Below are 14,958 nucleotides of genomic sequence, written 5' to 3'. Positions count from 1 at the left end.
TAATATTTATACCATACTCAATTGCACTCTCTCTCTCTCTCTCTCTCTCTACTTTTCTACTCTCTTCACTCAAATTAAAAAAAAGTGTCATCATTGACCCACTTTATTTTTTTACCTGTTTTAGGTTGGTGTGGTGTGGGTGAATCACATCGACCCATCAAAGTTTTGAATTTTGGTTTTGAGAGGTTTTACCATGAAGAGGCACAAAGTGTAGACTGTAGAGTGAGTGACCACATTCCATAATTGGAGAAATTTGCTAAATGGTTCATGAGTTGCCATTGTCACCCTTTTTATGTGTGTTCCCTGCAATGCAGGCTGTATTCTTATCCAATTGAATTATAACTGTTTTTGTGATTTTCTTTTCAAAAAAATACTAGAGAGTTGAGACCCCAATTAGTTATTCTCATTTTATTCTGATCAATTCATGTGAAATTGTATGATGCTAAGGGGACTTTACATGTGAGTGTATAATATAATCAATAACTATCCCACATGTCACATGAATTGAGGATAAAATGAGAGTCATAAATTGGAGATTTCTAACATGATCAAAAGGATTTCGTGACATGGTTAAAAGGATTGGGACGTTGTACGCTTATTTCATCCGTTTGGGAAACAATTTGAAGTAACAACATGTATGTTGCTTGTCCAACCAAACATTATTTTGAAGTAGCATATATGCTATCATTTTTTGGGACCATTTGAACATCATTTGCCAAATTGTTTTAAATCTATCATTTAAAGACCATTTGCAATTTTATGCTAGCATTTTTTGGAAATAACCCTATTTTTTCAACACCTTTTCAAATATGCCGCTATTTGCATAATATCCTTAATGTCATTTGTCACAGCATAAATGGTTATTAGAAAAAAAAAATAACCAAATGCGCATAATATACATGTATATTTAAGAATTAAGAGTATTCTAAATCCAACATATATGCTAAAACTAAATTGTTTCTCTAACGGAGTATATAAGTAGTTGAAAGAGTGAATGAGTCATCAACATAAAAACTTTGAGTTGTTTTTATTGCTCCATATAATATTAAACCGTACAAGTCTTAATTCTTGGGAGTGTTTTTTTTATTATTTGCACAAGGTGTAAGATTGAATGTGACTCTCTCAAAAAATTAAGAAATAACACCATAACTAATAAAAAAAGGAAAGTAAACTTATTTCTACTCGTAAAAATAATATCTTTTTTATCAGTTGAGTTGAGCCGCCAAGATTAAAATGACCTTCCAAACATAATAGTTGTAGAGCAATACAGAGAATTTCTCAGTTCAATATCCCCACCGGATAGATTGGTCAGTTCTAAACTCGGGTCATCAACCCAACCGGTCCACTGCACGCTGGCAACAGGTAAGACAGAGTCGAAATCCATGTGGGGAGAACGAGATAGAATCCCATAAAGGAGAGTTAACTCTACAAAGCCTCCTATGGTCTTTTGGTCCATGTAAAGAAATAACGTCGAAACTGCTTGGCTTGAGAGTTAAACTTACGAGCTCCCACATTTACAAGGTGTTATCACATTCAATTTTGTCATTCCAACCAAATCTTCTTTTGTTACGACAATTTTTGTTATTAAACCATAAAGTCTACAATAACCACTAATCTAGCTAGCACCAAGCCATAATGACCTAAACGATTACTTAATCACACAAATTACATATAATCATATTTTGCAAGGATAACTCAACCGGAAAATTTAAAGATTCATTTGGTTTGTTTTATATTTTCAATATTAATCATCATTTTCTTTTTTTCGTTTTTAGTTTCTCTGGTGTTATGATTTGAATATTAATCATCATCTTCTTTTTTTTGTTTTTAGTTTCTCTTGTGTTATGATTTGAATGTTTTCTAAAATGAGCAATCAAAGGTATTTTTTGAACTATTTTTGTTTTCCATTAAATAAAAACTACTTGAGCTTCATTGGTGAAATAAGTGCCAAAATCTTCCCCCAATAACAGACACTTGAGTTAGCATTTTTTTTTTTCTTTTTTGTAGAATGAGTCTCAAGAGCATCTCTTTGTGCTGCTTGAAGCCGACAGTCTTCGCTATGCGTTGGGTCCTCCAAAGACCTTTTTTTCTCAATCATGGAGGCAGCATCACCCAATGACCCTGCATGAGTTGAGCCTCACAAGGTATAGCTTTGGAATGTTTTAAAAGAGAAGTTACCTTCAAAGTTGATTTGATGTGCAGAAATATATATATATATATAAACCCATATATCAGACAAGCAAAGTTTGGAAAAAGACTTCCACTTCTTTCCTTCGTTGCTCGGAGGGCTCCACCATCGCAGGAGATATGGATCGAGTTGATATAAAAAAAGTCACGAAAGTGCTCCACCATCTCAGGTCCTTCCGAGGTTGTTGACCCACACAACACAACCTGATTACTCATTCCGTCCAACCGGATTGAGTCGGAACGGAGTCAGATTTTATATGAAAGGGGCAAAAGTTTGACGGGATTCGAGAACAGCGACCCCAAAATCTTTTTTTGCTATTTATTGAAAAATTATCTAATGTAAAAAAACAAAAGTATGACTAAACACATAAAAGACATGTATTATAAAAAAAAAGAAGCCTAACCACCACTCTGAATCCTTTGATCCAAATCATGCACCTAAAAAAGTTTTAGGATTACTAAATTCAAGTAATAGGTTTGTGTTTTTCTTTTCTTTTTAGGATTACTAATATTCAAGAAATAAATATATTAGCCCTTCCTTTATAAAGTCTAATACTTGTAAGGGCAAATGCAATGGTTTTTTATTTAAAATGTTGGCTCGGTCCCACCTTTATTACACAAAAAGTCAAGTCAAACACGTATTTTAATACAGTCACATCAGCAAAACACATCTTCCAATACAACCACATCAACAAAACATAAATTTCTATACAATTTCTCTTCCCATCCAACATGGAGGCCAACAATATTTCATTCCTCCATATTATCAACAACAAAACTACACCAAAACATCAAATATCAATACATCCACATCAGCAAAACACTTATCCCAATACAGCCACATAAACAAAACACATTTTACAATACAGCCACATCAGCAAAAGACAACATCTTTGTTGGCCCAATAACACTTTACCATTGCATTTGCCCTAATATTATATATAAAAAAATTTAAAAAAATAGGGGGGAGGGGCCCCCTGGTCACCATGTCCCTACGCCCTTGGGAATGGGATTAAACGGCTTACCATGTCGTCAGGTGAAAAATTTCTTTGCGCGCGAACTTGATAGTATGAGTTTAGAATCATATAAAATGTACAAAGAGTAAACTTGTATGATCTCATTCTCGATTATCGAGAAATAAAAGAGAGCGACTTCTAGCTTGTCATAACGGGATTTGGGTGGTTCGCAATTTCTTAGAGTCTACAATTCACATCTAATGGTGAAAAAAAAAATCACACAAATTTAAAAAATGAAAAAATAAAAATGTAATGTGATGTGATGCATTTCTTAAACCATTGAATTCAAATTGTATATGAATTATGTAGTCTCCAGATCCGTTATAAGGAAACATGTCTTAAAATTTGAGGGGTCTCTAGTCGTCCTTGGATGCTGCTTTTTGAAAGAAAAAAAAAATCCATCTTTAATCACGCTCCATCAAATTCTATTACCAACCATCTTAAGGTGGTTTCATTTGTCTGGTCCATTCCATCGATGTCTGTGTCAAATTCTTCTGCCCACACAAAAAGTAATCATAATAACAACAGTAGCAATAATGATGATGATATTGTAGCCTAATTATGTCCAAACCTTCTTCAGTTCAAAATTAACTAATTAAAACTATATACTTATATAACATTGATTAAAGGAAACTCAAAACACAAGCACTGGATGATTAATAATCAATCCTTTATGCTTAAAGAAGATTATTCAGGGAAAAAAAGTTTCCTGAGCAAAAGTTACGGACCCAGAATGGGGAAAATGTTAAAAGGTCCTGCTCATTAGGGCATGAAACCTATCCATTTTTGGCAACAGTAAGTTCCATGGAAGAAACTCAATGAGGGTCGGGAACAAAAGTCGGAAAATGCATCCAAACCTTAGTTTGCTAAGCTAAGGGACATCAATAGGACCACAAACCCTCTGAATTCTAGGACCATCAAAAAAGGACTCAAAATTAGCAGGCGGAAACCCTACAACAACGTCAATCCAATCAAAAAATAAAGCACATGTGACACAAGATGGGCACATGACAATACAAGGGCAGCTCATTTTGCTTCTGATTTGAGGTACCATGAGGACAGCTAACCCAACCTCCTCCACGTTGGCGACAGTTTAGTCCGGGCCGAAATCTGTGCAGGGAGAAGAACCTCTCATGGTCCTTTAACACATGCAAGGAAATAATACCAAAACTGCTGGGTGCGAATGTTGAACCTGCGACCTCCCGGTTATCACAATCAATTTTACCATCCCAACCTAAGCTTCTTTGTTGAGATCATCAAACTCACATGCCAAATGAAAATTAAAAAAGAAGAAGAAGAAGAGGAGGCAACAACTAATTGCACTTTGAGATGAAAGTGAAAGGGCACTGTAGAGAATTGTTTTTTTCCAAACAGACAGCTAATTGCCTGTGAAGATTCAGCATGACATTAGATTTTCAGATCTCAAAAATCCAAGAACAACTTCTAGCGGTTTTGAGACAAGGGAGCAAGTGAAGCCATCAATGTCCTGTTACCGAAGACCAAAGTCAAAGCTATCAGAAAAGAATCTACAATACATACCTAATCAACAAAGATTCTTATAATGATGAAGATAACTGCAATTATTGGAAAGAAATGTTCAGAATTTCCATGGATTGGTAAGAATGTTAAAATTCAGAATAAAAAGTAAAACCACCAAGGAGAATCAATAAATTAATGCAGCATTCTTTATACTTACAAACAAGAAGATTATCTTTTCTGCCAAATCCAGAAACTATGAAGTAATTATAGGCTGAAAGATGGGCAGTTGCTCAAATCATGAGGCCATGGAGATACAAAATTGAATATGTGATCAATGTTGGAACTTTTTTTTCTCACACTTTACTGCCCAAAAATCTTCTAAACCTTAAGCAAATAAGTACAAGATAAAAAGAGCAGTTGAAAGAATTCAATAAATCCTAGAAATTAAGTTTTCTAATTTCTACCAAAAAAACAAAGGAAAATAAAGAAAAATGAAGTTACACTGAGGATGTATCAGCAAGAACCTCGTTTAGCACATCATCCTCGCCGTTTGCCAGCGCGAACAGCTCTGCGTCCTTATCGTCATCGCTGGAAAAGTCTCTTCTATCCATCCTTGAATGAGCAGCGATGAATATTAACTTCTGAACTCTCTCCATTGCTGCCCTTGAGTGTCCATGGCTGCCCAACCATCTCAATAAAGACGAATTGCATTTGAATCCACATGAAGTTGCATTTAGAAATATAAGCCTGACAGCAACTTTCCCTAAGGATTTGAACTCAGTAAGATAAGTCTCCCACACAAGCCTACTGCTCTGGGGATTAGCAATCTTCATCTTTCCAGAAATGGGGTCCCTCTCCTTCATCTGTACAGCTCTTGCGTAAACTGGATCGAGCCCTTCTGTTCTCCATTTCATTAGTTCCATCAAAGCAATGTGTGCCTCCTCCCTCGATACCAGTCGGGTTATTAGCTTGTCGACATCCTTCTCCTGCTCAGGTGTCAAGTATTTGAATGGAGGAAGGTACTTCCCGCTAGTGTCCCGAAACAAATAAAGGGGATCGAGTATAAATGCAGCAGCCCAAGCAGGATGGTAATTCTTCCTGAACCGAGTTTCAATCACTTTCTCCACCAGTCCTTCCGCCACGTGAAATTTGGCACACCATTCCTTAACTTTTGATCTGAGATCATTCCAAAGTGGCAGGCATTGCCCGATTAATGGCCTCTCCGTCTCAATCTCTTGAGCCATATCCTTGAGCAGTCTAACCAAACTATGCACTGCTTCCAATTCATTCCAAAACCCCGCGTCCCTTATCATCTCAGCAACCTCCCTCGCAGTTGAGTCCTCCATGGACACAACCTTGTATGATTCATCAAGCACAACCAACTGCAATGCTTGAGCAGAGCTCAGTATATCTTCAAGCATTATATATATGGGCCCAAAATGAACTCTGTCGTAGTAACGGGGTATTCGAAGCAATCCAGCATATCCATACTCCTGCAACTGATACTTATGAAAGCAATTCCTTATTTGATTCTTGTTATTCACATACGTAGCGAGCTTAAAACAATTATCAGCAACAGACTTGAACAAAGGAAGCTCTTTGCTAAAACACTTGATCAAACTACTGAAACCCTGATACTGGCAAGATAGATTAATCATCCAATGATGCTGACTCTCTAAATTCTTCAACGCCTTAACCTTAAACCTGTCTGCAACAATCCCTACACATTGCTGCACAGAATTTCCACAAATGCCGGTTATTGCCTCCCACAAAATCTCCTCTGCATACTTGGAAGGCACAGAATTACCAACATGCACAGCTTTCCTATACAAGCTAGTTCCATTGGGCAAATTCACAGTCAAACTAACCAAATTCAGCTCCCCAGAACTCTCATAAGCTTTATCCTTCCACCCATCACTCGCGATTTGAAAGAACATGGCGTCTCGAATCCTAGCCTCCGATTCAGCCTTAGCTTCCTCGTACTTCAAGTCCAATCTATTCCCAGCAAAATCTCTTCTTGACACTGCCGGCATCCCCAATTGATTAAGGAACACCCTGAATTTGGGATGCTCCAGACTCGAAAATGAGACAGAACCGCAACACTCGTAGACCCAGTCAGCGAGAGAATCTAACGCATAATCTATCTGTGTCTTGCTCAAAGCCGGCCCAGGAGATGTTTTCGGACTCTTGAGCTTCTTTACACTGTCCTCCAACATCGCTAATGCCCCTAAATCCTCTTTCCCACCCGACAAAACCAAATGCTGCTGGTGCTGATGATGCGGCGGCGGCGGTGGCGCCATAACAGTTACAGCCGCAGAGGCAGAGGAGGAGTACGTCGTTAACTCTCCGCAGAATCTGGTGGGGTCCACGATCGCCAGAGGAGTTGCTGCTTGGTACGAGGAAACACCACCACCACCACTCCCGGAACTCGCGGCGACAGAAGAGGAGGGTCGTTTTCGGTGGTTATGGTGAGGTGTACTCGTTGTTTGGGAAGGTGAAGCGAGTCCCGAGGGAGAGATTGAAGAGATGGGTTTAGGCAATGAATTGAAATTGGGGCAAGTCCCTCGTTTCAGGTGCTCCGAGGCTGTCCGTGAAGGATTCGAGGCCGAGAAAACGGCGTCGCATAAGGAGCACCGGAGCTTAACCGCCTTAGGGAGGCCAGTATCGGAGTTTTGAACCAAAATAGGCTCCAAGTGCGCCCAGTACCAAGCGCCTTTCCCCTTTATCGCCTTCGTGCGGACCATCACAAGCCCCTCGTACCTCTTATGTACTGCTTTCGCCGCCAGCTCGTCCGCCGACGCCGCTGAGTCCACCGTCGCGTTCGTAGTCGTAGCGGTGGCGTTAGTGGCTGCCATTGAAAGAACTTAACTGAAAAAACACAGTACGAGTTTCGGGTCTTCTTCACAATTTTGGGATTTTTAAGGGGTTAAAATCCATTCCACGGCCTCCGGTGGCCGGATTTTGATGTCCCGGCCGTTTTTCATGGCGAGTTCTGGCGATCTAGTGAGGTTAATGTCTGTGGCTTTTGGGTTTTCGCTTCAACTTTTAATTTGTTTTTCAAGATTTAGTCTTTTCAACTCTCCAGGGACGAAATTTCAAAGAGAGAAAGTTTAGACAGATAAGAGAGAGAAGAGAAGAGTCGGTAAGAGAGAAAAAATTAAAGAGCGTCGACATGAAACTATGAAAGAGTACTATGCAGGGTTCAAGAAGGGGAGAGAGAAGTGCATGCTCTCGTACGCGTCGTTGAAATGCGCGTGGGGAACATCGTAGAAACAAAATGTTGATTGAAACTGCTACTATAAGATTAGACCGCAGTCCCGACGTACGAAAACACTAACCTGACAATGGTTGTCACCTCCAGACCATTGGAAAGTGTTTTACACGCGCATTGAAAAGGTTCTAGTTTTGGAATCCCTTTCATGTTTTTTCCTTTTTAATTTTTTCTTTTGTGGTGGGGTCCATGTGGGGAAGGTGTCTCATTGTCTGTTTCTTCCTTTCTAATTTATTTTTATTTTTATTTTTCTATATTAATCAGATTTTTAAAAATTTTACTCTAATTAAAGGATTTTATTTTTTTTTGTGTTATTTAAGTTTCCTTTTGTGACTTGTTATTCATGTGGTATTATAGAATAAAAGGGTACACTAGTAATTTAATGTGTTCCACCAATTTTCATGGGGGTGGGGTTGGGTCAGTGTTGACCAAGACAACCCAAAGAGGGCATTGGGATTGAGCTTCAAAAAAGTTCACCAAATGCCATTCACAATAAAGGCTTGAGTAATTGCTCTCTCTTCCATTTTATTTTATTTTATTTTATTTTTTATTTTATTTTCTTTATCATATACCACAAGAGTAGGTGATGTAGATTGCATCAAATAGTGGTAATATTAGTGTTTTTTTGGTAGTAAATACAGGGACAATTTCTAGTACTATATTACTTTACTTAAATGATTAATAATACAAAAGGTTTGATGAGTATAATTCTTTCCATTTTTGCAAGATTTTAAAGAAATGATGTATGTATACACATTTATCTTGCAATTGCATTATTAATACCATAAAAAAATTGCATTATAAAGAGCGGGAATTAACCACGTTTTATATTTTGCAAATCATACATTTTTTTTATAATGAGAAAAGTGCGTGCCTAAAATTCACGAATATTTAAATTGTCTTACTCGCTCTAACTTCACTGTCAAACATATTTACTGATACCAAATAAACTTCGTGAATTATGACATGGTTGTAAAAATGAAACTACCTTCTGATTTTACCATAATATTACAAAATTACAAAATTTAATTTATTCAATTTACGTTTAGGTTCTTAATTTCTTTTTATATTATGTAGAAATAATTACAAGTATTATGGTAAGGTGATTATGAGTGAGACGGCATACCCTAAAGGGGAAAAAGGTTTCATATATATTGGCACTTTCAAAATAACCTGTAATGCATGCCAAAAATGTTACAAATGATGTCATTGTATGTACTATGTAATGTACAATGGTCTTCATAAAAAAAAATCTTTTAGGACCCGTTAGGTATAATTTATTTTTTCAAGTTATACGCTAACTTATAAGATATGAACTTACGTTCTATGCCAAACGACGAATTTAAAGGATGTCATTTTAAGTAAAATAGCTATAATTTCATTAATGTTGCCAAAATAGCTATAATTTCATTTATGTTTCAACTTGGATATTGAAACCTTTTTATGGTGAAAGGAGAATGCACCAATTAAAGTCACATTTTGAAAATTGTGAAATACAAGTTAATAAGGAAAAATAATCCTTTCTTGGATGCAAAAATATTTATTATTTATTCTAAATAAGGGCATTATTGGTTTAACTTCCGTTAATAGAACTTCAATAAGCAGGAAGATCAAGCATAATTTTAAATGTTGCATGGATGTATACAAACAAAAAAGGACTTATCATATCCCAATTCTGTGCATGCATGCATACGTACGTACATTTGTTTATAAAAATTTATTTATTGAGTAAGTGGTTAATTAATTCATGGAATATAGTTTTTACAATTAATTAATAGTGCTAAGAACCTTATACGTTGTATTTGAAGGCAACATTGGTTTTATATATATATATAATCGGTCTCTCTCACAGTCTCACTTCACATATCGTAAACATATATGTGTGTGTAAATTAATGTCCCTGTCAACTTCCTCTTCTTTCATGTAAATTTTATGCCTGACAGAACATAAGACGAATAATAACTCAACTAGTTACAATATATATATATATATATACACTACTTGAAAATATATAAGACTTTTTTTTTATATATACTACTTGCAAATATATAAGATATATTTTGCACTGAAAAGTATCTTGTCATGATGCTTATTTTCAACAGGAAAAAAGAGTGGCAAATTAATTATGCCACAACTTATAATGACTAGGTTTGATCTCTATGCCCATTTTTAAAAAAAAAAAAACAAAAATAAGAGACTTATCCATATTTAATATGCAAATTTAAGTTGAGTTTAGTATTATTTATTTTTCAATTGATTATAATTATGTATGTTTTACCCTCCAATGCACTTAGCTTATTAATATATCCCAAATTTCATGTCAATCAAGCCAACTTTTTTTCCTTGTAATTATTTTTGAATAACTATCCCATATTAATTAGAACTAAGGAACCTAAATTAAGTCCAACGATGTTAACAACCTTAATTTGCAATATCTTTGGTTTGTCATTGTTAAATCCTTAAAAAAAATAACTAGGAATTTGATTTCCATTCAATTCATTACTTGGAGTTCTTTTGTCGCTTTCTTGTTTTGCAATATTAATTAATTTTATTTTTTTTATGTTCTAATTTTGGGCTATCAACGTCGATTGAATGGATCAAGAAAGTTTATTATATTTAGCAAATACCAATGAAGTCACAAGTTTGTGATCTTATCTAAGATTAATTATTTTGTCAGAACAACATATTTATGTTTAATAGATCACTAGAAGGAGACTACAAGGTTAGTTATTTGACCATAGTATTAGACTTGTCAAACATTACCATGGACCAAACCATATATATAAATATCATATAGCTTATAAAGTCCTAACTACTTAAAATTTTATATAGTTGGTGGATTTTGAATAAATTCATGCTAATTAAGAACGTATCAGTGTGTTAATTTCCACCAAATTAATTAGGTTTACCTCAAAGAGTTTGAATGGTGCGACACATAATGATAAACTCACTCTCATACGTATAACCAAGGTCTTTTCTAAGCTTAAGTACCATAGGCGATGACCCAAAAAAACAAAATCATGCGGACTCAAACCCAAAACAAACAATATTGAATCAGGCCTGCCACAGGGTCTATTCAGCCCTTAAGCGAAGGACTATGTAGCATCATTAAACTGGGGTATCTTATAGTATTGGACAATCATTGGTGTTGTCTGCATTATTATTATCCTCATCTCACCATCACTAGTTATAATGTAAAATGTTGCAATCTTTGCATCAAACCAACGCTTGATCGATTTACCACTTACGTGTGATTCTAGTGGAACATGTTTTATTAGGACTTTTTGTGGATGTTATTTCTTGTATTCAGGTATTATCCGTTAAAAAAAAAAAACTTTTACGGATTTTTCTATCCTCTTCTCATAATTTTTTATTGCAAAATATTCATATTCACAGGCACACGGGCCCAACATGGTAAAAACATTTCTGTAAGATCTTTTGTTGCGGTATCGTTTGGAAAATGTAGAAAGAATTAGCTCTTAATCTAAACGGTTATGAGAGAGTCTTCTCTTATTAAGGTTGTGGGGGTTCGATAAGAATCCAACTCGTATATAAAATTACCATGTACTTGCTTGATAATCGTGATCTATAAGTTATTATGTTATTGTACGAGTCTATAAATTTATTCAATGCACATCCAAAGAGTAGTGATTATGATTTTTTATGTAAAAAGATAATTTTTTTTTAAGACATAAGAATCAGCATAATTGTTCATCTAGGCTCTTAACATAATAATAATAATAATAATAATTACTATTATTATTATTATTATTATTATTATGAAAGCAAAATGAAGCACTGGTAGAAAGAATATGATTAGCAGTACTATTCAACTTTTCATCTTGCCTTTTCAGTGAAAAAAATTGTTTTCTTTTGGGACACAACAAAAACAGTTTTACCTAGTATAATACTAGCTTTTATGGTTCAAATGTGCACTTCATTGCAATTATGTTTGGAATAACACTCGAAACTTCTCGTCTTAATTCAGTATGGTTCGTCCTCCCCCTTGATATTTCAAATGGATGATATGCATATATATATATATACTCTCTCTTTTTTTAATCGACGGGTTAAATTGGGTCAAAACCTAATGCTTGACTTCAAGTGTACCGTTTTTAGTAGGAATCGAACTCAGGATCTCTCGAATCCATAAGGTTTGACTCCAGAAATATTCACGAACTAGACTATCACACAAGTGATACACATACATAACACATCAATACACGCACATATGGATAAATACTAAATTTACAATTGTTCATTCCCTTCGGCGTACACTTAGATTCATTCCTCGGTACTAACAATTTGTCAATTAAAATAAAGTATTGTGTTGATTATATTGAACCGAAATTTTGAATATTCGTGATGCCGATATTACCAATATGTCCCATAAGGACAGATATTCTAAAACCTAAACTCCAACCTCTAGATGTTATGGTGTATATTGGATATAAGTTATATATCTAAAATTCTGGTCTAAACATAAAATTTTTGTCCGATTTAAACCGGGTCTGATCTAAACACATAAATTTTGTTCGATTTATTTGTCCGGACCTTAATCTGGATTAGGTTATTGTCTGAATTTAAATCAATCTGGGTTGCATCAATTAAATACATCCAAAATCCAATTCGAGTTAGGGTTTTGACATATAAATATTTCGTAAAAATGTAATATTATCCTATCCGGAATCAATTTTTTTTTAACCCCCGTGTATACTCGTCCCAAACCCTAACGTGCACTACCCAAAAAATGGAGAAAAATAAAATAAAATAGGGTTTTGCGAATGAGGCAATGCATTGGATCCCCTGATTTCCAAGTGAAGTTTGCCACGCGTATGGTGGAGATTGAGAAGCAATGGCGATGAAGAAAGTGTGGAGAAATGATGAGGAAGTTCATTTGCAAAATTCCCTTGCCTTTATAAAAAGTGAAAACCACACATTGAAAGCTTAAACTTACTTTTTTCAATGTCAATTACCGCAACAGCAGCTGGCTACGTATATATAGCAAATGATTACTTTACTGGACCCCATCATTAGGTGAAATCATAGATTTATACCTCCACGTGGATATCACTTATATGTCACTTGATTGGACCATCACTGCCGTTGATTCCTCTTGTCATTGCCTGCTTTTTTTCTTACCTGATAATTGGCCTAATTAGTCATTTGAAAAGAGACTTATAATGGGCCCTTAAAACAAGATAAAAAAAAATGTAAATGGGCCGAATTAGCCTTGCATCAGAATTCTTGTGGAGGCCTAAATTGAGTTTGTAATATCGAAAGAAGCCCACTCCATCTGGGCTTTTACCAAATCAAGAAGTCCAACTAAAGCCATCAAGTTTAATCTGCCCAACTGTGTAGAGGGCCCGTGCGTTGAAGGCTACCCCTTTGCTCTTATTATGGGCTTGGCCTGCTTCATTTGGGCTCTAGAGAAAGCTCCAAAAATGCCGGACATGGACTTGGGCCAAGAGATAACTTTGGGCTAGATAAGAACCATCTGTTGGCCCACTAAATTAAGACTAATCAAAACATTGCGAACACCTTCTTTTTTTGGGTGGGAATTCACAGTCACTATCCTTCATGTGCACACTGGATAAACATATCGGGCCTACACAATTACCCACAAGCGACCTACACAATTACCCACAAGCGACGCATTGGCTGAACAAAATGGTACCTAACTAAGGACAATTAGTAATTTAGTACATGCATTTTAATTATTTAGTAAATGTAGAAACGTATGGATTTGTCTATATAAAGCACGAGAGTACATGGGTTGAGATTAGGTTCGGTTGACAGTATACTAACTAATATGGGCTGGAAGGCATCTCAAAACCAAGCCCAACAACAGGCTTAAGAGGATCTGTTGGGCTACCCTCAGTACAAGCCCACTCCGTCACATTTTGAATCAGCCCATTTTGGAATGGGCTACAGAAAAAGCCCAACCTTACGTCACAGAAATGTCCATTGTTGTACCTTTTTACCCTTCAAAAATTGAGAAAATTACGGGGAAGGAAAAGATTGCAGGCTGTGCCAATGAATCTATGAGGGGTAATAGCACTTTTAGGTACTGAATAATCTGACCCAGTTCACCTCGGGAACTCATTTTTCAAACGTTTCAAATTGGGTATTCAAATTTGTTTCAATTTACTCTTTCGAGCAGATTGGGACAGTTAACTTGCTGAGATGCAATAAAAAGTCAAATAATTAGTTGTTTATAATATGTGGCAATGATGTGAAATTTTATAAAAATAAATAAATAATTAAAAATACTGCTAATCATCATCTTCTGCAAAATTAAAACCCTAAATTTTCAATTCCCTTCTACTCCAACCTCTCTTCTCCTCCTCCTCCTCCTGAGTTGCACTCCTCAAAACCAAACCAAATCTCCCAAACGCTTCCTTCTTCATGCTCGCTTGGCCTTACGCCACCGGCCAAGACACCATCGAAAACACCACTGTCGTCGGAATCCTCCAATGCAATAGAGCAAAACCAGTAAAATAATCCAGTGACAATTGAGCAAATATAGCAACAATGATCTAGTGCTATGATCCATACATCAGAAACAAATAGCCCAACTAGATAGGTCAGATCCATGAATGGCCACTCACAGCTCCATGAATAACGCAATCAATGGCCGCTCATAGCTCCATGAATGATGAATGACGAGATGGGCCATATCCGGATGGGGCTAGGCCTTATAGAATCGGGCCAGAGCAAACCCACTTCATGGATGGCCTCCACACCTGGTGGGCCGCTGCCAGAAATGGAGATTCCGATAACCCTCAGCCGACCTCTTTGTCCTCTCTATCTGGGATTATTCAAATAACAATGGCTTCATTATCCAACAGCAGTGGGAGTAGCATGCAGCCCAACAAAATTGGCCAATTTATCCAGGACCAGACCTGAAATTAAATTGATGTGGGTGGATAAAGAGAAATTATCATATTCTGGTGGAGTTCTTCATTTGATTCTCACGTGGATAAAGAGAAATTACATTAATTT

At 36.1% G+C, this 14,958-nt stretch overlaps 1 protein-coding gene across 3 annotated transcripts; it reads right to left on the bottom strand.

The window, feature by feature from the left end:
- Positions 1-3,937: 3,937 nt before the first annotated feature.
- On the bottom strand, positions 3,938-7,866 carry LOC119987234. 3 transcript variants are annotated; one of them, XM_038832089.1, is made up of 2 exons: positions 5,207-7,866; positions 3,938-4,689 (listed from the first exon to the last, which is right to left on the bottom strand). In XM_038832089.1, the coding sequence occupies exons 1-2, from the start codon at positions 7,535-7,537 to the stop codon at positions 4,600-4,602; spliced, it is 2,421 nt and encodes an 806-aa protein (XP_038688017.1). In that variant the 5' UTR covers positions 7,538-7,866; the 3' UTR covers positions 3,938-4,599. The 3 variants fall into 3 exon arrangements, with proteins under 3 accessions (XP_038688017.1, XP_038688018.1, XP_038688019.1); XM_038832090.1 differs by having other exon boundaries at positions 5,184-7,865; XM_038832091.1 differs by lacking the exon at positions 3,938-4,689 and having other exon boundaries at positions 4,842-7,864.
- Between the last annotated feature and the right edge of the window lie 7,092 nt (positions 7,867-14,958).

The sequence above is a fragment of the Tripterygium wilfordii genome, chromosome 20 (assembly GCF_013401445.1).
Source record: "Tripterygium wilfordii isolate XIE 37 chromosome 20, ASM1340144v1, whole genome shotgun sequence".
Classification (NCBI taxonomy): Eukaryota; Viridiplantae; Streptophyta; class Magnoliopsida; order Celastrales; family Celastraceae; genus Tripterygium; species Tripterygium wilfordii.
This window is presented reverse-complemented; position numbering and strand designations above follow the sequence as displayed.